The sequence below is a fragment of the Phaenicophaeus curvirostris genome, chromosome 3 (genome assembly GCF_032191515.1).
Source record: "Phaenicophaeus curvirostris isolate KB17595 chromosome 3, BPBGC_Pcur_1.0, whole genome shotgun sequence".
Classification (NCBI taxonomy): Eukaryota; Metazoa; Chordata; class Aves; order Cuculiformes; family Cuculidae; genus Phaenicophaeus; species Phaenicophaeus curvirostris.
In genome coordinates this window covers 55,577,288-55,605,018 of record NC_091394.1, presented here as the reverse complement: position 1 = coordinate 55,605,018, position 27,731 = coordinate 55,577,288, and the positions used below count along the sequence as shown (strand labels likewise).

At 37.2% G+C, this 27,731-nt stretch overlaps 1 protein-coding gene across 1 annotated transcript; it reads right to left on the bottom strand.

The window, feature by feature from the left end:
- Window positions 1–683: 683 nt before the first annotated feature.
- On the bottom strand, window positions 684–27,731 carry UBE2V2 (ubiquitin conjugating enzyme E2 V2). The gene is made up of 4 exons (XM_069854078.1): window positions 27,630–27,731; window positions 11,259–11,404; window positions 7,878–8,003; window positions 684–1,553 (listed from the first exon to the last, which is right to left on the bottom strand). The coding sequence occupies exons 1-4, from the start codon at window positions 27,643–27,645 to the stop codon at window positions 1,407–1,409; spliced, it is 435 nt and encodes a 144-aa protein (XP_069710179.1). The 5' UTR covers window positions 27,646–27,731; the 3' UTR covers window positions 684–1,406.

The window sequence follows — 27,731 nt, the reverse complement described above, 5'->3', positions numbered from 1 at the left end:
CCAGACCAACAATTGCAGGAGAGCAGAAAGCATTCTAGCTAGGAAGACGGTAGTGTCATGGCATATGATACATGGAATGCAGATTGAAATATGATTATCTGTACCACAAGTGAAAATTTTATTAAAGCTTCATGAAGTTTGGGGGATTTTTGGTGTTTCAGAAAAGGCAAAAATGGAACAGATATGAAAAATGGCAAGAAACATAAAAGAGATGCAACAAAGCAATTATCAAGGCAGTAACTGTAAAAGCAAGACAAAGGACTGAGAAGTAAGACTTCAGCAACATGGTCTGAAATTTGCTCAGAGGTCAAGTAAGCAAAGTCAAAGTTGCTCTCATTTCTCAAAAGAATTTGGAGGAAAGGTAAAGGGAAGGTAAGAAGGCAAGGGGGGGTGTTTTTATTTGGGCTTGGTTTGCAGGGTTGGGGTTTTTTTGTTGTTTTGGGTTTTTTTTAAATACATATACACAGTGCAAGCTTGTCTAAAGACGTGGTACTACAGATGACAAAACTTACTCCCCTGCAACACAACACATCTTGACCTCTTAAGTAATCTAAGCATACAAAAGTGGTAGGAATAAGAGTTGCATGCAAAACCAGCAGCAATACTATGTTTGGCTTTCCACTACTTCTGCAAGTTACTGTACATATATTACATCACTATTATAGAAATGGCACAGCCTCAGACACTTTCCACATTTTATTTACATTTTAAGACTAACTTTAATCTCAATCACATATCCATACATTTCCTTTGTTTTCACTAAAACTTAAATGCATGGTTTATTAGAACAAAGACTGTAAACAAATATTTGCCATGTCCGATACATGTAACACACAGGAGCTGCTTAACAGAAATTAATCCCCCCATTTTATAAATACAGGTATCAAAACAATCCTGAACATACTTTGTGACACTACTAGTAGTCGGCACCCACACCCTTGCAAAATTAAACAAGATGAGCAACGGTATTCACTGTACCTGCTACTTTAAAACAAATTTAACTGCAGCTCTTTTACTAAGCAAGATGGATAAAGCATGCCATTTATATTTTGCCTTCTCAAGAGATTATTTTCAGAAACATATATTATTCCACAGCAATTTGACACTTTCTGTCATGCTTTCATCTTGTAAAACCTGAATTCCAATTTTAGGCTATTTCAGGCTTATACTTAAATGACAGTGCCTTGATAAGAGAAAAAAAATAATTGTGCTGCCTTTTTCTCCCATGGTGCCTGAAAACATATTGGGCATACATATATTTATATATATTCTTACAAATGTCCAGGTCATGTATACCAGCTGAAATTCTTTTAATGTGTGGGTGTTTGCATTGTGAGATTTAATCAAGACATTAACATGAGAAGAAGGTTGTTGTTTTAAGACAGAAGTTTGAGAATCAGCTAAAATTAATTGTTGTAAGTTTGTCCCTCTGGAGGTTGTGGAAGCTTCATATTTTCTTTGGACATCATTAGACGTCTTAGCTCTTGAAGTACAACTTTAATGCTATAAGAATTTTGCCATTTTGCTAACACTGGTATGCTCCGTGCATCCACCTGAAAAAGAAGAAAGAGTTCTAAGTTATGATGAAATACCAAATCTGTACACAAATAACTGCTCTTGACCTAATTGTTCTAAGAAAGGGTCCAAGCATTCCCTGACACTTCCTCTGTAACATAAAGTCCCTGTGTTCATAAAATATTTTAAGGAAAACAATCATATACTTACACACAGATACAGATTCTGCAATAACATCCATGCAGATGGACCCTTCCATGTGTGCTGATACTAACATTATTGAGGAAGAAAGGGGATGGGAGGTAAGAAGAGATCAGCAAACCACTCACTGCAAAACTGGAGCTGTATCTTGTAAAACGTATAAATTTGTTTCAAATTACCCCCCAAAAAGAAAAAAGTAATCACCTTTATATGCTAATACATATGCTTGGGTTTCCCTCAGTTCTTTAAAAGAACCTGCCACATGAGAGTCCATAGAACACCTTTCTAAAGGAACACTTCCTCTGCTTTTCCCTTGCGACAAGTATCATTAGTGATTTATTACCAATATGATATTACATGATGCTTCCGATGCATCTAGAGTCACTATGTATACTAAAGAATGGATTGAAATAACTGATTCATAATGTTTGGACATTTCTTAGTTCTTTGCATCCTTCTTACAGTAAATCATCTTATGGAGCTGTGAAGATTACTGTACATCACTTACCAATCTGAATATGAACTGAAAGGAAAGGACATGGGACTTCTCCTATGCGTTTATAAAACCTGTGGGACAATTTACACAGTTATATTATAACAGGGAGGTTTCCATAGGAAAGTCAGCAATTGAAAGTCAGCTTGGGAACTGTTTTGGCAACAGGTAATTCCTGGTCACCCAGCCCCTGCAAAGAGGAACTTAACAAGACAGAGGGGCCTACACCTGTGCAACTGCAAAGCAGGAATAAGGCTATTGCACACTACTGAATTCCACTGGTAGAGTAGCACAGGAATGCCACATGGCTATAAAAGTGCTGGAAACCACTGCTTTATGATTTAGGCAGCATAAAACATCAAGGAGTTTCTTATCCCATCATAATTAGGGCAAACTGAAAGAAAAAACAACACTGGAATCAGAAATAAGAACGTTAATACAGACACTTTATTTCTAGATTGTTTTAAGTGAGGCTGTCTATTTTCGGAATACCAGATGAGACTAAGCTTTTTGTAGGAGGAAACTGAGGCCAAGCTGGTTTGGCCAGCAATACTAACACAAGAAACTTCTGCCCACACTCACTAAGCACTTGTTCCTTCAACAGTGCTACAGCCTATCAGCTCAGGTGTACCATGAAATGTATGTGGAACTACTTTCTGACCTGAACTGACACAGAACCCACCCAGTTTAAAAAAAAACACCCTGGGAAGAAGTTCCTAAGCATGATCCTTGATCCAGTTTACAGATCAGCACTGAAAGCACTTTTCACACAAATACTATTCTGCTCAGAGTTGGGAAACCCTTAAAGTCAGCAGAGCTGACTAACCACAATAAAAAAGGGAGGCAGATTATTTAATAATTATTGTGAATATTAACTAATTAGGAAGAAAAAGAGCATCAAAAGGAAAGCTCCGTCATGCAGCAAGATAATGCCAGTTTCAAATGTGCCTGGAAGTATAAGCTAATACAGAAAGGTTTTGAAAGTAACTCTGGTTAGACCATCACTGTAATTCCAGCACTACTACTATTAATACTTTTTTAAATGGGTATTTGGTTTAATATGATAGATAAGAGGCAATATGTGAGCAGAATAATCTTTGAAACTGGAAAACAGGTTCTCTGTTCTTAAAAAGGAGCCTACTACATAGAACGACCAGTAAGTAAAGGGGAAATTCTGCTAATAGATCACCTGTGTTATCAAGTGGCAGCTTAAGGCATCATTTAGCCTGAATCTGTGTTCTGAGGTACCAAGCTATCTCCTCCTCTCCCATCTTCCTGGATTAAAGACAGACACTCCAGAGTTTCTACCCAACAAGCTGGACCCAGTGAACTAAGAACAACATTAACTAATTTCAAAAGTTTGAGTAGTAGATATCACACTACTCAAAATTGTTCTCCATATAAAAATACCATGCATGAGACCCCCATTTTTCCTCATGGGGTCCTACAGAAAGAAGAAAAGTATCATGGTAACAGAAGAATCAAGGACTCCAGTCTTATGTTCACTTAGCATATAACTGCAGATGTTTAAGAGCTTATTTATACACATACACACTTATTCACGTTTGTTAATGCTTCTCTGCAGCTAAATTTGCATCCTCTTCAGTTTAGCAAAAAGAAACAAAATGTAATTCCCTGAATGCTTTGGTATACATCCTCTGGCAGACCAGCAGTCTGAAAGATGTCCATGTCAGTCTGAATCACTATACTTTCTACTAAAGGAGGTGAGGAGAGACCACATCACATCACCAAAAAAGTAAAATAAGAAAAAAAAAAATAAATAACCTCCCTGAGAAAAACAGAGAGGAAAGAAGCCACAGTAAATGACTGTCAAGAACCAGGTAATGGATGCAACAGAAGATTCCCAACTAGGAAGACATGTACAAGGGGAAGTCCATATGATAATAAACTATTTTAGAAGACTGCTGGTAAACCAACATGGGTAAGGAAAAGGTAGGTTTAAATTTCAGTAGGTCTGAGAAAGAAAATTAATGTAATTATTTGTTCAGATAAAGACCAGGCTACCAAAAAATGGCTGGAAAAGCATTTACTCAGACTCCCCAAAGAAATGCTTATCTTGAGCCTGGCAATTCTGCTTTCACACTGTCGTCCTTCTCACCTTAGCCTTTGCAGGCTCTCTCAAGTCTGGAGAGCTGACTCAGTCACAGCACATAGCAGTCAGCCTCCACTGTTGTTCAACAATCCACTTACGTCTACACTGGCGGTACTACAATATGAGAACCAGTCACTTAGAAGTAAGCAGTCCTCCAGCTTTTCTTTCTTTGCTGGAAATTTGTAACAACAAACTCACTCTTTAAAAATGTTATGCTCTGCTTCAACGACGTTACGAATATTATCTGAGTAACCATTGCTGCATCATGACATTTTCATTGATGTCTGTCAAGTCTCTTTTCTGCAAATCACCAACTTTTTTCATGACATCTTGCAGCACTAAAGGTTTTGGCTGAGTTTCCATTTTCTGTGTTGTGGAATTTGTTTCCAAGTTATTGCACAATAAATACACTCTAAGAAGAACAATGATATTTGGAAGAAGGACACAAACTATGTTCAAAACACAAAAACACGTTAGAGAATGTTCAAGTACACCTCCTGGGAGGCGGGGAAAACTTTCAAGGTCACATAAAAGCTAGTAAAGCTGAAAACTGCAACCTGAGTATTATTTTATTCTGGGGGTAAACCACTGTAAATCCTTAGACAATAGCAAAAGAAGCAATATATATGTAATTTTTTCTAAACAACTGAAATTAAAACAATTTCAGACAACGCTGCATAGCATTCCTTGTTTATAATGTTCCAAACAACTTTAAGAAGCAGCAAACGCCTTAGTCTACAATAATCACAGTCAAAGCACTAACTGCACAACAATTCACAGGTTTATAGCTGACAGAACCCCAAGCAAGTTTAAACAAAACATATTTCCAGCTGGAAATGGTATCTAAATGAAAATAAGCAATTGCAAATCCTGCAAGAGAGACTGCTGAAGCGTGCTCTCACAGATGCAAAAATCAGATATCCTCAAAAGACCATGGGAAAATGAACAGCATGTCAGAATGCAACCTGCGTTTCATCAATACAGGATATACAAGCCTCTAAGAGAAGAGACACACACTACCCTGCAGCATTAAGAATAATAATTTAAATGCAATTTTACAACAGTGATGCCTTTGCTATGTAAGGCGTTTTGTCCAGTCATACTTGGACTAGCTTTTCTGAACCTAGTATCCTAATTATGTATACAAACATGGTAGCTCTGTAGACAAACTGAAAAACAGAAAACTATAAAAACTAAGTTGCAGAAAGCAATTTAACAGGGTAACTAAGAGCACCTAAGTTGAGTCGTCTGAGTTAAAATACTCCTGAAGTAGCCCTCTCCTTTCCTGCACCAAATTCACTGAACAGCAATCTCTGGGATCCCTAAAGATATGCTCCTGATAGGAAAGTTACTTACAAGCAAAACTCCTCTCAGAATAATCTAACAACAAATCAATAAACTTGTCAGTATCAATAAATTCATTACACGTGTACTTTTCATACAAAGCATAAAGGAATTTGGAAGTCCAGAAGGTTAAGAACCACTGCCACCAAAGCAGTATGAGATTAGCTTCCTTAGACCCCCAGTAACTGTATCACATATCCATCTCTCCCCTCCAGCACTCACACACCAACTAAACAGAAAATATCACCCTCTAAACTCAAGATGGGGCCCTACTTTTCCTCAGGGGTCAACTGGTACACATCCTGCAAAGCATATCTTAACAACATGAACTGTTCCAGGATGCTGAATGCGCCCCCAGCTTATCTAGTGAGAATGACTCGAGTGAGCACAACAGTGAAAAATACAAGATACTAGAACACAATGGGCATATTAAAAATCACACAATAAGGACATTTTAAACTCATTAGTTATGAAAATCGTTTTCATTAAAAATACAAACTAATCTTATTTAAATCCCTTAAGAAAATAAGTTACGTATTTACACAGCAAATCCTTCATAAAATGTATTGGTTTATAGAACTGCTGAGGAAAAATTGAATGAAGATTTGTGTAAGATTATAAACTTATTAAAATCAACTTTTTCTGTAGCAATTACTGGATTTTAATACTGCTTTTAAAACAACCAGGCAGCCTTCTGGTCACAGTATTCACCCTGTTCCTTAGCAAGCTCAGGGAGTGTAGACTTCTCCAAAAAGCTCAAGCTGACTGCCTCAGTAAACACAAGCATTCAAGCTCTGCAGGGCTGATATTCTGCTTCCGGAAACCAACACCTACACTCAGGCATGCACAGATGAAGCAATGAGAGCATATTTCTTCACTGATTCAGAATAATATATGTTACAAGAGAAAGTAACATATATTATTTCATACCATATATACATATATATTATATACCAAAAGCTGCACTGCACTCCAGACTGGCAGCTTCTGCTAGTCACCACCTCTTAGTAAACACACTTAGGTAACAAGCTACAGCTGTGATAAAGGGCAACAGCTGGCTTGTAGATAGCATTGCTATTAAGAACTTTCAGTACAGTAAAAATGTTTGCTATGCAAGAAGTACTTTGAAATTAATTTCTTAAGTGTTATGGCTCTAGCTTTGGATGACCAATGAGCACACTACCCTACCACCTACAGCAGCACAAACAAACCCCTGAGAACCTCTCCCTCTGCTACAGTCATTGAGATACTTAAACTTCACATTTCAGTACTCTTAATTATACAAATGCAAGTCCATCTTTCCTTTAAATCTTGCAAATTATTTAAATTCCAAAGATGTTCTTGGACTCGCCTTGAAGTATTACCTTAACCCAATTACTTGGCATTCACTAGGACCAATGTACACACAGACAAGTGTGATTTATTATTGTATTTCCTTCTGATATATGTGTACACCACTGTAAACGCAAGATAGTTCACATTTCATTTCAGTGAGCAATGACTCTCAGACTTACTCATAGGATTAAAGTACCTAGTGAATAACGGAGTGACAAACTTGCTTGAGCTGATGCCATTGCTCACGTACGTGAACTCATTCCACCATAAATGCAGAATCAGTGAAAGTAACGTATTGATATTTAAAATAGAAGTGATTACTATCTACATCAAAAGATCTTAAGACTGAAGCTCAGAATCACCTTCAATCTGAATAAACCCAGTACAGAGACAATAAGAGCTTAAATATATCTGTTCATTAAAGGTGAGTGACTACATCCAGTGAGACTCATCAGTCATAACTTCCATTTTTAATTAATGAAAACATCAGATAAAGTTTGCAATACTCCTGTCATAGTATGCATTTACTCTCCTTTTATAAGTGTATTACAAGGTAAACACTTATACAAAGCTTAAACATTTATATTTTTTTTGTTCAAAACTAAAATCCTCAGCTTCACTTACAAAGAAACAATTGTTTCAGTACTACAAACAACGCTCACCTCATTGATAAGCCACTAAGAACCAGTAACATTTTGTAAACACCTAAACATTTGAAGTAGTAAGCAACCAAAATTTGATTTAAACCAAGTACTTATATTGTAAAATTGAAATATGAAAGTTCTGTCCAACATGCATATTCCTCACCTGGGTTTTTCACAGAAATAATTTATAGCACAGATTAACAACATGGTTGATCTTACCATTTCAACTTACCATTCCATTGGAATTATTTATTCCATTCATATTAATTTTAGTTACAAATCTAACTGTAGGAGGTGCTTCTGGATATTTAGGTCCACACTCTACTTTCAGACTGTATATTCTGTTTTCATAGTTTGTCTAGAAAGCAAAAAGACAGACTAATGCATCTTAATGAAAGCTGAATATTAATAAATAAAAACCCCACAAAGAATACGCAAGAGGAATAAAGATTAAGACATGTGAAACTACTATAAATTTATTAATATCATGTACCAATTGATGGTCTTGTATTACTGATCAATATTCCACTGCTTTGGTTATATTGATTACTTGGTGAATACATATAAATTACACTACTTATTGACTACACCATACAAAATTTATAACAGAACACAATTCTTTTTTTAATTCATATTTCTCTTATAATTCCTACCCAAATGTATGCCCAAACAACTCTGGCACAGCAGGGGGCTGACAGAAAAATCAATAACCTGAAAAAGTACCTAACACTGAACAAAACCAAAAGAAAGAGAAAGAGAAAGATGAAGATGAAAACAACCCAAGAGTTAAAATAAAACCAAGAACAAAATGAGAAAAAGTATTTTCAAAAAACATATTCTGGAAGTAATTAGCACTCCAAAAGATATCTAAGACTTCAATAGCTGAGGACTGCTTGGTTTAAGGGATTTGTGAACTTTGGACAGTAAAGTGACAGCTACTTTGCAAAAGGCGTCACTCCAAAATGACCAGGAAACAGATAATTCTAAGGGCAAATATATTTTGAGTAAGTCCATCTAGAAACTATTAAGAGTTCTTTTTAATTTTGTCAAGTAGGCCATGCACAATAAAAAGTATCAGTGGCTTTGCTGGTCACTGATGCACATGCCTCTGTGCTCCAAAAGGAAGATAAACCCAGTCTCTGCAGCTGTCTTACCATTGGCACAAAGGATACAGCTAACATGAACCAAAAGCAGTAAAACAGTCCTCAACTTAGCAGAAGTACAACATTTCAGCTGCTCTGCATCAGCCACCTTTCTCTCCAAGGGGAAGTTATCCACCACACAGTTAAGTTATCAAATGACAGTCCACTCTGTGGTCAATTAAAAGGCAGAGTGGAATTTGGACTACTTGAAGCATCCTAAACCTATCTTAAAACTTTAAGAGGCCAGAGACTGAGCAGCAAGTGGTTCAAAAAGAAACAAGGCTGCTGTTCTATCATTCTTTCCCATTAGAAGCTAAAGCCCCAATAAAAGTAATCTTACCCCGTTACACATAACATAGGTGCTATCACAGCAAGAAAATGCAGTTACAAAATTTCTCATTATCACTCAGTTTAAACAATTGCTGCTTACAAATTACAATTACAAACACTTCTCCAGCTAGAGACGTTCTTATAATGAAACAGGCCAAAATGTATATATAGTGCTCACAATTTATAAAAAAAAAATCCTTTAAGTCACTATTTTACATCAAGCAAAGAATTCATGGCCACCTTCCCTAAAAGCCAAACAAACAAACAAAAAAAACCACAAAACACATCCCGGTGGGTCAGAAAAATGTTTCCTTTAATCTTAAACAAATCCTGCCCTCCTCCCTCAAACAAGGCAAGAAAAAAAATAACAAAATTTTTGCACAGCTCTAAAGAAGCCATGTATGTGCAGAACTTCATGCTGCAGACTGTATTAGCAACTTTCTCTGTGTTGTCCTTAGCTGCACCCTGCCTGCATAACTCAGCCAAAGCCTGAAACGCCCATCTTCTACAAATGCTGAAACTGGATATGCAATTCTACTCAAGGTGCTACCACCGGCTCAGGAGCTGGTGGCATTCACTTTCTATAATCCTCACATAATGCACGTCATCCTATCAACAAGACAAACTTCCTGAAACGGCATAAAATTTTCCTTGCATGTGCTCTTTCATAAAGAAAATAAAATTACAGCAATATAAATTGACCAGAATTAAAAGCCCGTGCCAGGTTGGGGGTGGGGGTGTGTATTATTATTTAAAATGTGCACTATTACACAATAATCACTCCCTTCAAAGATGTGTTAGAAGGCTGCCTTAGGCTAAGCCAGAAACCAGCCACAAGCAGTTCAGAAGGCTGTTTGTAGAGTCAGGGAGGCACTACTTGAGTTAGCTCACATTTGCACGTTATTTTCAAAACCAATAAGACTATAAACTTCCTTCGAAATGTATTAAAATACTGTTTCTATTTCACAGAAACTAGTATCCAAAGCACACCATCATTATGGTTATTTTAAACAGGTTCTCTTTCAAATGCACCCAAATCTTAGGATTCAGCACAACTATACAGATGTTCAAAACAGTCTGGTGCAAGCTGCAACTAACTGACTTCCAAAATGAGCCTGAATTACAACGACTCTGTCTCTGGAACTCTGTTACTTTAGAAGACATTCTCTTCACTAAGGTCAAGTTCTGATCTCAGTTCTCATCTTGGATAGTTCTTCCAATAAGCCCAGCCGCACTGAACAACATAAGAGACAGTAACGTCATGTTAGCAGTGAAAGACATACACTAACTCAGAGCTAACTGAAGTATACCCATTAAAAATTCTCATTTACACAGTGATCCTTTGTAGCCTATTGAAACTCATGAGAAAGCATGCACAAAAGTAAGTAAAGATGAGCTTATTAATATCTGATGAGGCTGATAGACAGGAGAGATGACTACTTCTCTTGCAGATTTTATCAGTCAAGGTGACATTCTACAAAGCCTAAAAGGTCAGAAAGACTTGAACTTGCTGCATATATTTTATCTTATTAGAAGTAATGAAAAACTGCTTAGTCTTTAAGCATGGTTCAACTGAAATGCAAAAACTGCTATACTGAAAGATTATTTGGTAAAACTTGTGAAAGTTGAAAATATATTGCCAGTTTAATACAGAATTGAAATTACCAGGACCATAGGATAAACAGTGGAAAGACACTTACCCTGTTTACTGTACTATCACTGTACACTTAGACAGCAGCGACGGAAATACAGACAATATATCCCTGAATCAGTAAGTCTCAAATTCCAACTGGCTTATATAGACAACTGCAGAAACATGTACTAGGGGAGGTTAGACTGAAAACACTTAACATGCCAGGAAGTGATGAATTCCAACATGAATACACGGTGTTTCGATGACTTCAAGGCCAGGTTGGACAGGGCCTTGAGCAGCCTGGTCTAGTGGGATGTGTCCCTGCGCGCAGCTGGGTGGCTGGAACTGGATGATCTTTAAGGTCCCTTCCAACCTAAACCACTCTATGATTCTATGACTTCATTCACTGAATTTTAACTAATTCCTTTCCACTCCAGGAATGCAACATTCTTTTGCATTTTGTATGGCCTATAAACTCAAGAAAAATGTTTTAATTAATCACACTTACCCTTGGTGGCCCAATAATCATTCCTGTCCATCTGGTGAGTGTCATATCCTCATCATCTTCAAGGCCCCAGCTTACTGTACCATCACCTACTCCCTTCTGTCCTTCTTCAAGTTCTTCCAACAAGCGAAAATTACGAGGTACTTTAACTAGAGAAAAAGGAATAACGTAATCCATAATGTTCACATTAAGGAAAAGGTGAACACTTGCATGCTTATGTTTTGCACTACCAACTGCAGAATATACTTTCAAAGCAAAACAAATATTTCCTGCTTGAATTTATTTGGCAATCAAATTGTTCTGAAGCAACTAACCACTTCACTGGAAAGTAGTTACTACCAAGTGACAGCAATGCAAACTATAAAAGAAAAAATAAGAGACCTCTCTTTAGTCTGACGTGGTTTAATTCAGATTCACTTTCCCAAACACAGTCCTGTCGAAAAACAGTACATTTCAAACCTAGAGTCATCTGTCAAGTTCTACTCAACTAGAACCCACATAAAATTGATATGGCAAATTCCCTCCAAAATAATTAAAGAATGCAACATTTAACAAAAATAATCTTAATAAATGTAAACGGCAAGAGAAAGATTGAAACATTTTCACTTGATTTCATTTGGTTTTAAAAAAATAAACCAAACACTAATATCTGAAAAGAAATTAAAAATCTATTTTTTAGATCTAGTGATTATTATTCCCACTTAACAGAGAAAAAATACAAAGCACAGAAGCACTTGATAAAGAGATATAATTACTTATTCATAACAGAATATGAAGATGTACTGCCTCTGAAGAGATCCAAGCAATAATCATGTACTGAACTGTAATTACTGGATTTTGATTATTATACATGAAAACAGATACTGGTACATGTTAAACAAGTCAATGCTTAATTGCTTTATATCACAGAAGCTAAATGGTATTTCAGCACTGATGTAGGGAACAAAGTTAATTAACACTTCTGCATGCAATCATGGTATGCTTTTATATTCAAACAAAATAAGCCAAATGATGTAGTAGCAATATTACAATGCAGTAAAACTTCAATTTCCTTATAGCTGCTTACAACTATAGTGTTTTCCATCATTTTTACTAGAGATCCTTTCTTTTACTGGACTAATCCAGGTACAATGTAAAACTAAAACTCTTAAGACTGGGTACACAAAGTTTTTAGCAAGGAATACATACTATGCAAGTTTGAAAAAGAGGAGCATCAGAAAAAAAGTGGTTTTCGTACCAGTTATCTAGTCACCAGGCTTTTATGCTGTACATTACCCTAGTCTGTAAACTTAGCAGTCTCTATGCAAAAAATTAAGACCAATAGTAAGTATACAACATGATCATTTAGTCAACACATGCACACAGACCAGTGTAGACAAACACATCCTTCAGCAACTATTCAAAAATCTTATCTTGCATATCTATGGTTTCTCTTAAACTGTTTAAACACATACTAGGGAGAGGTTCCTAAAAAAGGCAGAAACTATTGTCTCCAAGTTTTCCAAAATTCCCAGGGAAAAGCATTAAGAATATAGTATCAGAACAGAGCAAGGAAATTAATCACTCATGTACAACCTCAACTTCCTTCCTGCTTTGGTATTGTCAGTCACCTGAGCCCATATTGAGATACTCCAACTTGCTAACTGAGCAGAAAACTTCAGTTAGTGTCCTGACAGCTTAACAGACTAGCCCAGCTCACACAGAGATCTGACAGGTACTAGCACGGAAGTGCAGCCATGGCAGCTGAAACTCTGATTACCTTGATGTAAAAATGTGTTTTAATGGAGTTAAATGACTCTGGAAGCTTATTTTCACAGATAAGGGTTCACATACAATTACCTGAAAGTACTAGCACAGTACATGAACAAGCAGAACATTTCTCAGTACTTTAGCATAGATCCTTTTAAAAAGCTTCACTGGAATCCATCTGCCTATTCCTCTGGCTCCATCCTCAGTTGTTATTAGATCTATACATTTACATACCCAAATCAGAGTAGGGATGAGCACTGACAATCACAGTACTATAGACTTCTTGGGAGCCTCAAACAAACAAACAAAACACCAACTCCTACCCTAAAACCCATGTGCTTGAGCATCCAATAATTAGACTTCTCCAATGGCTTAAGTCCACCATTGTTAAGAATTCTTCCTCTGACCGCAGAACTTCTGATGTATAGACTACCTTTTTAAAAAGCACATAAAAGATGGTAGTGAAGAGGCTTTAAAGTTTAGTTCTGATCAACAGCTCTCACCTTTCAATGCAGCCAAGATGACTGAACTGTTCAGTGCCAGGAGAAGAGGTTCCATGACTTCTCTCAAAACTCTCTTGGTCTTGCACTAATCAGGCTCCTCTATTAGTCAAACTGGCACACTAATTTAGCAAAAAGCTTTTTTTCCTTTAGGCAAAAATCAAATCCAACCAGTTAATCAACTGAATTGACTCAGGAAGAAAGACTGACAAATGCTGGAGCTGACTGCTTGTGTCTTCCAGTGCCTTCCTTTGCAAAACCACAGGTATGGGGATGAGGGAGCTTTTCATGGCAAAAAGCCACTTCGACCGCTCAGTTGTATCATAAAATTGGTACTCAACATAAAAAACTGTAGGAGATGACAGTTACTAGAAAATAACAACCCCTTATGACTAACTGTCCTGTGTTCACCACATTTTTCCACTACATTGTCTGTGCTCACTAGTTCCCTAACTGCCCAAGAGGAGCAGCAAAGGACTTGGGAAACCACCAGAACACGTGCAAAAAAGAATTTAGATCTGTTCTGAAAAAAGACAAAAACATCTGATGGCAAGTGCCAAGCTCTCCAAACTAACATTCCTGTCAGTCCTAGAACCAGTTAGTAAAATTCTGCTCCGAAGTTGAAAATAAGAATCAAACATTTAGAGTTTAAAACAAAAAAAAACCCAAATACACAAACCTCATCACAATGACCTACTGAGATTCCAATCTATTGTAATACTCAGGAAAAAAAGATGTCAGTTCTCAACTAAAATACATGTTCAAACAGGTTCTTTCTCAGAAATCTACACAGTTTTACTACATCTGAGTTATGGTCACCAGAAACAGTTGTAGAAATTGAGATAAAACCACTATTTTGTAAGAGCACTTCTGTATTTAAGTTACTTGTTCACTTCCACAAAAATATTATATTCCTTTATTTAAGGGTTCATAGGAAATGTAGAAGATTTCTTTTTATGCACTCCTGTACTTAAGATTTGGACAGCAACTTCTCCCACCCTATTTCCAAAGAGATAACTTAATCTGTCAACTGCCATCAGAGGGGCAGAGCAACAAGCTGTGCACATCCTGATGAGGAACACCTACTAAAGCTGTTTTGTAAAAAGGGATTACAAGGTCACTATTTCCTACCTTACAAAAAAAGCTCCCCAAAAACCCCACTAAACTGCTTCTATTTCCCTTGTACTTATGATTAATGTATTATCCTCAATACTTCAACCTTCAATTGAAGTAATGGTTCAATGTTTTACTAAAAAAACATTGTTGATAGATTTCTGACAAGTGACATGGAATAGTTAAAAAATTAACACAGTGGATAAAAAAAAAAAAACCCTTACCTTTATAATTACAGTATTTGAAGCTACTAGCAAAACTGACTGCAATTTAATGTTAATGCTGTCCTGAGTATCCACTCATGCACACTATTGCACTCTACATGTTTCCTTTGTCATGCTATAACCTTTACGCAATATCCACCCAGCTGGAGGAACAGAATACATGTACAAGATTACACCTTCTTTCCACTAAAACCACAGCAAGAACTTCTATCTAGAAGATCAGGTAATGACGGTCAGGATCTTTTGGAAATTAAATGTGCTTCTAATATAGAGTCAAAAACTCTTATTCTCACTATTCCAGGGACCTCAATCTAAACTGTATGTTAATGAGGTGTACACAACTTGCAGTTTTGTCTCTAATTTAGACAACGCAATTTATCAAATGTCTGCTAAAAATTTTGAAATCTTCCTTAATGGAATCTGAATAACAACCAGTATTTCAGTTACAGAATGTGAACAATGAAACAACATCCTTCTGCTGTAGTTTGCAGCTTACTTCACTAGGGGTGTTACTGACAAACATCTCCTGACCCCCCAAAACTATACACAGGAACCGCCAAACAGCATTCACCAAGTTTTCACAAAGAGTTGAAGCAAACATTTCACTTAAACAACCTCCACATATGCTTACATAACCCAATAGTTTTTAATGTAGAAGTTTAATCATGAAACTGGACTACAGAAATTGGTACCTATTAGAAATCCATGAAATCAACAGTGAACTCAATACCTTGAAACAATGAGAAAAGCATAAAAGGAGAATCAGTAAATAAAACTTCAATTATGCAGGAAGGTCTACTTCCATTCAGACAGAGCTACTTCAGACATCACATTAAAAACTATAAAATTAACAGAAGCAAGAAGTATACTATTCCATGGGAGAAGTCAGAAGTTAAGCCACAGCTATGCTTTTATCCAGTGTTTGCGCACATGAGAAAAAAAAAAACACCACAACCAGGAAAAAAAACCAGGAATCTTCAGAATCCTTTAGTAGGATCAACAACTTTCACTGTAGCAATATCATAGCAGAATTGTGTAGATCACAGAATCATAGAATCACCAGGTTGGAAGAGACCCACCGGATCATCAAGTCCAACCATTCCTATCAAACACTAAACCATGCCCCTCAGCACCTCGTCCACCTGTGCCTTAAACACCTCCAGGGAAGGTGAATCAACCACCTCCCTGGGCAGCCTGTTCCAGTGCCCAATGACCCTTTCGGTGAAAAATTTTTTCCCAATGTCCAGCCTAAATCTCCCCTGGTGGAGCTTGAGGCCATTCCCTCTTGTCCTGTCCCCTGTGGCTTGGGAGAAGAGGCCAGCACCCTCCTCTCCACAACCTCCTTTCAGGCAGTTGTAGAGAGCAATAAGGTCTCCCCTCAGCCTCCTCCTCTCCAGGCTAAACAACCCCAGCTCTCTCAGCCGTTCCTCATAAGGCCTGTTCTCCAGCCCCTTCACCAGCTTTCACCAGATGGACCTGCTCTTCCTAGTATGTAAAAAGAGACAGTTCCACTATTGGTAACACCAGATCACCCACTAGTACAGAGATTTAATCAGCATCGAGACAAAACACAGAATTGCACTTACGTCAAATTTAGCAGAGCACACTGCCTAAACTTAATCACATTTTAAATAGTTCACAAACACGCTCCTTCAAATACAGTTGAGAGTCTAAACTACCTGCAAATGAAATGATTCTTTGCCATGTAACAGGCCAGAGTGGGATTGCCTACACTCTACTCTTCTCCCTACTTATAAAAGGAAGCCATAACCCTAATTTTTCATACACTGGCTCAAAGAGTGAGGTTTTCTGTTACATCCAAAACTACTTTTATAACAATTGCCTATTACAATATCCATATCAACATTCACTTTTTCTTAAAATCTTCCTTAGCTCTTGGCTTCAATCACTTCTCAAAATTACATTCATACTAGGAGCCTTTTACCATAGTTAAGACTAGCAGACCCCATACTGTCAGCATACTCCCCAACACAGCTATAAAAACAAATCTTATTATGGACCCAAGAACGAGTCATATCAATAAATTACACACTAACACGGCTAGGATGCTGTCAGGGATGCTGTTCTTCCCAACTGAGATAGCTGTACCAGGAAAAGTCTGTAATACAAACAATTCTGCACGTGTGAGTTGTCTTTTGCCTATTGACTTGCAGCTAACAAAACTGAAAAAAATATAGATAGCTTGGTAACAAAATCTCTCAAACCTCATTTAACAGCTTCAGGCTGGCAGAAAAATAAGTATTTTTTAATGAAGGGGAAAGGAGGAGGGATGTCAGCCTTGCAAATTCTAAGCCATAACACAATTTCTCCTGGGGCAGTGCAGGGAAAAAATAAAAAACTGCAAAGAGAAAACACAGAAAATAACAGGCTCTTTTCAGTCTGAACAATTAAGAAGTCATCTTGCTCTGGACAAAATAAAGCAAGAAACTGAAGTACTGTACCAACAACACTACCACACCACACATCCACAAAAAGAACACAAAAAAAACTCCCAACAAGTCTTAAATAGACCCTGAAATGGGCACTACTCAAAAAAAAAAAAAAAAGAGAGGAAAGATGGCTAGGGCATGCGAAATACTAACATATTCTATACTGGCTGCAAAAAATATTCCCGTAGAATTAAATTTTTGAAGATTCTTCTCTGAAAAAAAAATTTAAAAATAAAACCCAAAACATTATCTATTCTTTTGTTTGTCAGTTACCCTGTGCCTAGTAAAACATTCTGTGAATACACACAAAAATTGTTATCAGGAACCTACTACCAAGAAGTGTTATTATCTTTACTGCTAGTACACTGTCATCATCTGAAGCTGATCACAGCAACCTGGCTCCTAAGCCCAAAAATATTTCTAGTAACTTGCTTATTAACGGAGTTAGATGTAGGAGTTCTATCTACAAAAGAACTTCATTGCGATTGTTAGGAGTGGAATGCTACAGTTCAATAGCAAACTTTGTTGTTGTTTTAAATCAAGAAGGTACGCATATAGTTCACAGGCTATACTTCCAGGCACCACTTCCAATAACCCAGAAAACAACTTGACTCTTAGTCAAGGCAAATAAACATTTTAGTGAAAAGCAATATATTTTTTCCATGATAACTACAAATGCATCCAGTTGCTGCTGGGGAATTCAATCTGTAAATCTACCCAACCATGCGATACCAAACGTACAATGAGCCTGCAATGAGAAAACTGTGCATTCATTAAATGTTTGATACATCTTGATATTTCAGAGTTAACTGAAACTTGTGCTTTCTTAGAACTATAGGTACACCCCACTTTGAACTGCTTTCCAACCAAAGTTGTGATATACTAAAGTAAAATTCAAATTCATAATTCTGTACACCAGTGGTATTTATAAAGCTACATTTACTATTCGCTAGTTTTCTCTACTTTCCTTCAGCAATTATGTCCTAAGGAATGCAATTCAGGCAATAGAATAGTCAGCATTAACAAGAGCTAAATTTGGAAAGCACTGTGTTACCTTAAACAGTGAAATGAAGGTATTTAGCAGAAATACGTGGCATTGATTAGGATGGTGAATAAGGTACTAAGCAACGCCAGCACGTATGGATGAAATTTCCATATAATGCAAATACAGTATTTTCCACAGGAGAATTCCAGTCATCACTGATTTTGTCGCATAAAACCACTTAGATGCATTTCTATCAATGATAACAGAACAAAGGAAGTCTTTTATTAAAGCCACTCAATAGAGACAGATGACAAAAAGACAACAGACCACTCCATACTTCTGAAATTAATCACGGGCAACTCCTCAAAACCAACAGTGATTTTGGATGCTTTCCTCACTGTTTTGGTAGCATCTAAAGCACGCACTGTGTCGGGTCAATTGAACAGAGTCATTACTATCCACGACTGGCAAAGCTGTAAGCAACAGCACTTTAGACCTGCACAGTCATAAAGATTACCCTAACTAAAATTACCTACAGAAAATTTAAAGGAATAGAAATTTAAAAAGAAAAACAAGTCTGACACAATCAGGTAGAAATCCATTTCAACACTAATTATTGATCCCAAAAGGAACAAACAAAAAATCAAGACAACTAACTTCAGGAATTAATAAGAAAACAGATAAGCAGTAGGTATGTCTCAATAGCTTAAAAAGATGTACATACAACAATGAAGACATTTATAACAAATGATCATTTATTCAATGTTTATCATAATTTAGAGCCAGTTTTGCTACAATCCTAAACATCAGAAAACTGCCATCCCACAAAAATTCAAGAAATGACCTGTACTCAACAGAGCTGCTAAGATCTGAATGGGCTATTTTGGTCTTTGCAGAACTAAAATTATACATATATATATATACACACACACACACACCCCCCATATATTTGACTATGGGGGAGCTGGTCAACTGGTTAACTTCTGTCTTTCACAATATTTAAAATTTTAAAAAAAAGTTGACAACACACAGGTTGGAAGACTTAAAGGAAGAGGTACAATCCTAGGAACTATAATTAAGTATGCATTTCATCAGTTCTGGGGGTTGTTTTTCTTTCTTATGAAGATACATCACTTCCAAAGACCATTTGCCAGCAGGAGTCAAGAAAATCAGAGCAGTGTGAAAGCTAAACCTTCATCTCAAAATCCATCTTTTGTTAACACCTAACCAAAGGTAATACCCCTTTTCAGACTTACATTGGTGATAATTTCTATTTATTGCACTTATGCGAAAGCTTACATTTGCTGGTATCTTAACAAATATAGCTCAGAACTGAAGTTAGGCTGCAAGAAAACAATTTCCATAGGAATTTCCTTTATATTATAGTCTAGCCACAGCCATAAATATCCCATCCATAGTTTATATAGAGAAAACAGCTAATGAGAAACTAAGTCAATACAGCGGAAGCCTTGGTCATTTATTGCAATCCAGCATGCACATGTTGGATGAGGGGAAAAGATCTGGAAGGGTGGTAGGGTATTTATTTAGGATGTATGAGTAGTTATTATCTTTAGGGTATGGCCTGAACACTGGTATTTAAAAAAAAAAAAAAATAAAGTAATCACATTGAAGACAGAAAAGATTTTCAGAAGCAGATTTTTCCCCCTTAGTTTCAATTTCATTATACAGATTTATAACATTTATGTAACAACAATATCCTAAAGTTGTATAAGGTACAACAGTAATCAAGTACGTCTGTGAGCAGAAGCACATTGAGGAAAGACTGGATACGAGCACACAGAGTATAGTCCACGTCTGAGACAAACTCCAACTGGACTCAATTCTGATAGTAAAGATGCAACAACAATTACAGTTTGCTTCACCCCATGTTAGTATTTTAATGCAAATATGATCATCACAGTTTCTGGCATGGAATTACTAATGGTGCTTATAAATTGGACGAATGAAGAACCTTGCTCCACTACAGCTACAAACACTGTTAGACCACAAAACAGTGAAGGCACAGCAAGCTCTTAGTAAAAAAATAAACCTTGAAAAAAAGAAAACTTTGAAAAAACTCCAACAAAACAACGTTTAAGTAATTAAAATACTTCAGCCAAAAAAAACCCAAAAATTATTTATCACGCCAATAGAAAAACTGTTGTATAAAAACCACTAGATTGCAGTCCTAAAATGAAATTGATGTAAATTGCTTAAAACTAATTTGCACCAATGCTAATGGCAGAAATTACCAGTCCATATAATATCTAAGTGCAACTTTTCTGTTAAAAAGACCATTGCTAACTCAGGAGTTTCATTATGTCAGACATTGCATGTCCAGTTGTGCCTAACTATAAGAAAAGCCACACAGGAATTGAACAGTTAAGTCTCATCAACTGACATCCAGGCAGTTTGGGTAAAAAGTAGACACACACAGGCTGACTAAGGTTCAAAAGTTAACTCTTTGCAGGCAACCGCTGAATGAAACACAGATGAGATACGAAATGGTTTCACTACCTTCCTAAATGTTTCAGTGTTTCAAGTGATATTTGAAAAATGACACATTGTGATGCTTAGCAAATTGAGTTTTATTGATATTTCAATTTTGTACAAAACAATGTAAAGCAGGGTGTCAGTAAAGAGAGTTTAGAAAAAATATCTGTCACTTCAAAAAGCACCAGCAATATTGTGATTTAATAGTCTAAGTTATTAAGATTTCATCAGACAAAGAAATCTTTCCAATTTCTCTCCTCAGAAACTACAGCAGATACACTCTATTTTTGAAAGTTTCATTTTAAATCTGAGCTTGTGTTGGCAGACAGGAAAAAAGACTTCAAATATATACCTTTTTAGCCATCCTTTAAAGCAAGATGACATAATTTTTTTTTTTTTTTTCAGATAAAAGGACAGGAGGAGTGGGAGACTAGAGGAACCTAACAGAGGCCAGTATCTCTTGTCATGAAATCACTTTCCCAGGGTCTGCTTTACTAGTAAGGATACAACGTGTGACCCAGATAACAAGAGTAGCATCAAGGACTTAGTTTAGCAAAGCTGTCTAGAACGGGTTACCAGTCATTGATTAGCAACCAGTTGTTCTAAGACTTGCATGAAGGTCCCTTCCTGCATGACTCAGCACACACCCACAGGCCAGAACATAAAGATCCTTTATCTATGTAAAACAGATAATGTGGTCCATTGTTATTCTTTCAGTTATATACATAAGCATACACCTATGGATATAACCAGCAAATGCACCAATCACCACATATTCAGTCACGAGGACTGCCTTTAAATTATTTTCCTATGTTATTTTTGTGACAGTCATATTTCAGTCTATTTTTTTTGGGGGGGTGGGGGGTGTGTACTGGAAAGTTCAAATTAAATTTAATACTTACATCATCAGATACTGCAAGTCAGTGAGAAGAAAGCTTACAATTCCTTCCTTGAAAAAAAGTTCTAAGTTTTATGAATAAAACTGGGCAGTTATTGCTATACTGACTAAAGGGCACTATTTTCACATATATTGAGAAAAAAAAATTTACTCAAGCACATTTGAAACACAGTTAACTATCCAGTTATGAATAGTCACAAATACAAGGAAAGGTGGTGTTTTTTCTTACTTTGTGCAGTTCAAATATGTCCAACGCAATATGTTTTTTAAAAGGGGATGCTGAGTCTATCAAACCCTAGTTGTAATTTTTCTGACTTTGTTTTTCTTTAAATCTAATTGAAGCTTCTCATCCTTCTGAAATAAAGGATTCGTTTAGAGCTCTGAAGTTCTAAGTGCTGAAGATTCCACGTGTTCCAAAACATAAACTAGAAATGATTTAGTCACATACTTAAAGCACCATAAATTTTTGAAAAGGCTAGAAAACAGCTCATGTTATTCAGAACCAGTCTAACAGCCTCACAATCTTAAGTTTTCACACAGACGTACTGACTTTATTCATAATATTGTTTGAATTAGATCTCATTACTGTCTTCCAAATGACAAATACAAAGAAAAACACTCTTTTGGGCAGAACAGTATACAGCAAAACCCTTATGAGTACAGCTTAAATCAAGACTATTTTGAACTCTTGCCCCATAGCACCTTCTTTCCACAATCAGTGCTGAGGCTCCCACAGGTTAGTTGAGACAGGAAGCCAATAAAACCTAAGTGACATGAGGAGCTGAAGCTGATGTAGTATGTTACATAAAAGTTTTGGTCAGGATGAAATACAAGCTATAGTCGGAAAAAAACAGATAAAAGTAGGGAAAGAGAGGAGGAACTGTCTGTCAACAAAATGAGACTGAGTAGTTTCACAGCACGTACAATGCCTTAGGAAAAATCTTCCATGAGGCAAAACACAAGCACTAACAAATATGTACGTAATTCAGCTCCAGCAACTACTCATAAGACACAGACATCTAAATTCTCACACATCAGGAGCCTTCTCATCTGTACTTAGATTTATAGTATGGGCCATCTGCCTCCAACTGCTGAAAGACGTATCTTCCTGAAACTGTGCACACTGCATTTTCATCCAGGCCAAAACTTCCCAGGATCATGCAGAATAATTTAGATAACAGGCTTTAATACCATGCCTCATAACACCCTTGAATTTCAAACAAACTCTTAAACAAATGTAAGTTTATAGAGCAGGCCACTTTTATGTCAGAAGTGTTTAGCCTGTAAGCATACTCTCAGGCAGCTATTGTGGCAGAAACACTGAAGTTAGGGCTTGTTTTTAAAGACACAGTTGTAAAATACCACCAACAAAGACAGGAAAATGGTACAAGCAAAGCTCTGAGAAGAAACAGAGCATCTTGCCTATATATGCCACAAAGTTGGAAAGAACTGGTGGTTTATATGTAGTTTAACAGTCATTTGCAAGCTAGATTGTTCTCGACCCAGCTGAAGCACATCTAAATTATTTGTGGCTTGCAAAGATGTTTTTAAGCAGGCAGAATAACCACAGTTCCAATTCCTTGCACATAGGACAGGATGGAACAATGCTCCACACAGAGTGCTTGCTGCTTCATAGAATACAGTATTTTACATCTTTTGTTTTGTCTGATTACTTGCAGCTTCTGTGCTTGCAGAGCTAACATTACAAAGACACAAAACAAACTTCAAGGACTGTAAAATTCTAAGCAGCTTTTAAACTGACTTCTTGAACAGGTTCTGGATAAGAGTACAATGTCATGGAGATGCATTAGAGAAAAGGGAAGAAAGCAATATATGCTTGAAGGTAAAACAGCAGATAAATAATAGGCACAAGTCAAAAAAGAGGAAGGAAATGAGCATCCAACAGGTCAGAATAAAAGAGAAGCACACCTGTGTAGAGTTTAACAGACAAGTTCTCTAGAAACAAAGTTCTCCTCTATGGAAAAAAAAGTCTTTAAGACATTACTTCTACCATTCCACATAAGAATAAATTCTTTTATTACTCCTCTGAATGGCTTTTAATTTCTAGGAGTCTCTACACAGAATCTCCACAGAACAGACAGACAGTAGCTGAATTTCCAATGGAGAAGAGTTACTAAGGATTTAAGAGGAAGTATTACAAAAAAATGGAATCTTTGTACTGCTTTTTTATGGGGGGGCGGGAAGCGAGGAGGAGGCGCAGAAGCTTTAGAAACAAAACAAAAACGCCAATCACCAGGAAAGACACAGTCAGTCCCTGTTTCACAGCTCAGGGAGTTAGACCAAATGCACTTAAGACTATTTCCAACCCTTCATTTTAATATCAGCTTCCTTACAGGTGCAGTCATACATGCTTAGAACTGTTTTCACCACCACTAATGTTTGCAAAAAAATGTTTGTAAAAAACAAAGCTGAAAAAACAAGGTACTGACATTGAGCACTGTCCCATTTCTATTCAAAGAACCAATCACATAAAACTTAAAAGGCACAGATATTTTTGCATGGGTAACATAAGTCACACTAAGAAGCCAATTCATCCCTAAAGACAAGACTATCTGGAAATGAGAAATATGGATTTTACAGGAAAAAAGTACTTGTTTGGGATCTAGCTGTGCTCCTTCAAAGACATTAAGCACACCTTCATTCAAAAAAAGTTGCCTGTGATTACACACTAGAAGTAAATCAGGAATCTCACATGTAATTGCTGACTGTAGATCACTTGATTTTTTTTTTTACCAGAGTGAACAGTTTCAGCAGACCAAGGGGAATTTTTAGTAACTCAGCCCTGTTCACCCTCCCCCAAGCTACTGAAGCCTTTGTCTAAAGAGGAAGGAGACAAAAGCTTTAGCAGCCCATAGGTTAAGAGCACAGTATTAGATTCTGCTGCCTTAATTCTTTCTCATCTTTTCACACATAATTTCTAACCACTTAGAGACATGATCACTGCTCTTACGAAACAGTCATATTTTATATGGATATATCCATATCCTCCATACATAAGGTAATTTTAAATAAAATCTAAAATACAGAAATGCAGAAATTAACTCCTGAATTAACTCCTTTTAATGATGTTATTGAGCTGTTTCTTCTTCTCAAGTTACATGAGATTTTAAATGGCATGCTTTGGTAAATTACTTGTTTTAACCTGAGACTACATTTAATCACATTTTCTGCTCAGTATTTTCAAAGAGATTAATAGAATGAACCTCCAGTTATCCAATATGATATTGGCTGATTATATCAATAACAGCTGTTCTCCTCTTTATAAAATTGACTTGTTTTTCCCCAGACTTCCAGCAGCACCCTCACAACCAACGTAGGACCAGCTTCAATCAGAAAGAGCACAATACAGGAAGATCAATCAAACTGCAGCTTACAAATGATCATTTCCATGACGTGCAATATCTACATGCAAAATTAATCAGTACTTACCTGCTTCTTAAAACCACCTGTACTTATTCAACAATGTAACACCGACATACACAGTTTCTTTAGCACACATTAAAGAACAGCTATTTTCAAACTAAATTGTTTGTTGTTAAAGGCATGTAATTTTTTTACATGATTGTTTAAAGAACCAGTGAGCCCAGGAAAGGAATCTCTGGGATAAAACTAAGATGACCTTAGTAAAAGTTTTTCTGTTGACTTCCTTGGGGCTAGAATTTCATACCTGGACTTTCTGCAACCAAAACATTATTTTTTTTCTGAAATAAATAAGGATTAAGTTGAACTTTACAATAAAAAGAGATTAAATTTACTAGGCAGAGCTAAACCTTATGTCTACAGCGAATCAATCCCTTCCCTCCTCCACAAATGAATATAACACAGCTTCCTGGCAAGAGACGCTCTTCTGTGTGAAGTCTTCAAGACCTAAATTTCTGCATACTCTGTGGAAAGACCAAAGAACCCCTCCCCCTCAAATCTATGCATATACCAATAAAAAGCCAACATTTTCTCCACAGTAGGAAGTACTTTGTTTTAGAACCCCTGACTAATTTTCCCAGCAGTTCTGTTGATGATTCTGTCTGCTCACTTCATTTTACGAAAGCAATTTCATTTCTTGAATAATGCACATATGCCGTACTAGTACTTTACACTGTTTGGATTAAATACATATCTAAATAGATTCCTACACCTCCCACTTTTTTTAACTTCATGTATGGCTATATTTCTGAGACAAAAAGAACCACACTGAATAAGTGTATAAGATTTTAAAATATCACCTGTAAGACTGCAAAGAGCATTTATAGCAATAAAACTAAAAGTTTAGTAAAAAAAATATTTCTTATATTTCTTCTTATAGAGCTGACTGTTCTGTGGGAAGAAAATAGCATTTTTACTACACAAATTTTTAGTAACTGATATTCTACACTACTAAGACTGAATGGTCAAACACCAAGACTCAATATACATGACCTAAACATTTACTTTTCAGGATGACCCAGGCAAGATCCCAAACATAAGCTGAAGTTTCTGGGAATTTGCTACATAATAAAATTAATAATAAAATCCTTTAAAATTTAGACATTAGGAAAACAATAAATTTTAATAAAATAAAATGCAGTAATCCACAGCCAAGCAAATACTTAAGTTTCTCCAGTACATCCATTCTATCTGTTTATCATAGGCAATAATGTATTTTTTTGACTGCTCTTTGACACAGTTGCAAGAGCTGTTCTATGTCCCAATTTGATGTAATCTTACCAAATTCCACTGTGTAAATCTCACATGTCAGAAGTCACATTACCAAGAGGAAAGGAGTCTCCTACCCCCCAAAATCTGACCAAGCTCTCCTTAGAATCAACTGATATTGATGCTCTACTGTTTCAATACACAGAAGTTTCTTAGGTTTTCTTATAGTCTCAATCCTTCAATGATTTAGTTGTTTGGGAGCAGAAATACATTAGTGGACAACGTTCACCCTAGACCAACCACTGAAGTCAATTCATTCCTCTGTCCCAAATGCTGTCAATCCCACTAATGAAGTCTCAGGGGTGAGAGAAGGGGAAATGAGGCCCTGAAGACTTCAGATTTTTGTATTGGAGAAAGATCTTTTTATATTTCATGACTCTCACAAAATGAAACTAAGACAGTATAAGTGCGCTTCTTAAGCTGCTGCATTTAGTAGTTTAATCAACATTCTCCTCCCTTCCTTTGCCACCACCTTTCACAATATTCTGCCCTGCAAATACTCAACATACACTATACTGGTTACCAATACAGGATTCCTAGGATGCCTCACAACTCTTCGTCCTTGCATTTGCCCATAAGGGAGACCCTCTGGCTCGAATGGCTGTGTAGTGAAAGACAGCAAGACGCTTCACTCCTCCTCCACACTACGCTGCACGCACCACAAAACCGAAGTACCTTTACCCCAAAACACATCACGGGCCTGGCTCTTTCTCCCCTGCATCAAGAGGGGAAAGAAATCATCTTTCAGTTTGGATACTACTGTACCACGATTTCTATGCTCGCCAGACAGTACACTGGTACAAATCTCTAGCACAAATCTTCTTCCTCCGGGATTTTTAACCAGGCTAGCGGCACCTCCTCCCTTCCCTGCAAACACATTAACCTATCCATTCCTGCCTTTAGGCAGATAAGGTCTCCCCTTCTCCAGCACCCCGCTACGTTCTTCACAGAAACCGGAGCCCTTTCTCCCACCACGCACCCCTCAGGCCAGGCTCTCACCGGGACGTCGCTGCCCCACAGACGGGAAGGATCGTGCCTGGCTTCCCTGCAGCTTCCCCCTATCAAAGGATCCCTCCCTCCTCGCTCCCGTCAGGGGCAGCTCGCCCTCCCCCCCGGCCCCCTGACAAATGAGACCACTCAGGCCCTGGCAGGGCCGCCTCCCGAGCACGAGCCCAGCGAGCCCACGTCTCCCGCTGCAGCCCCAGGCCCGCCGAGCCCCCCATCCTCCTCTTCCTCCTCCTCCCAGACAAACCTGTGGATCCAGCCATCTTGTCCGAACCCCCACAGCCGGTCCGGGCCTGCACGCGACGCCCGTCACTTCCGCCTGACGCAGCGCGTCACTTCCGCGCGGGGG

Coding starts and splice junctions, on each gene's coding strand:
- UBE2V2 (XM_069854078.1), bottom strand. Junction 8,004..11,258: donor TGATTATTGGGCCACCAAGG/GTAAGTGTGATT, acceptor TTTGCTTTCTAG/ACAAACTATGAAAACAGAAT. Junction 1,554..7,877: donor TAAATAATTCCAATGGAATG/GTAAGTTGAAAT, acceptor CTTCTTTTTCAG/GTGGATGCACGGAGCATACC.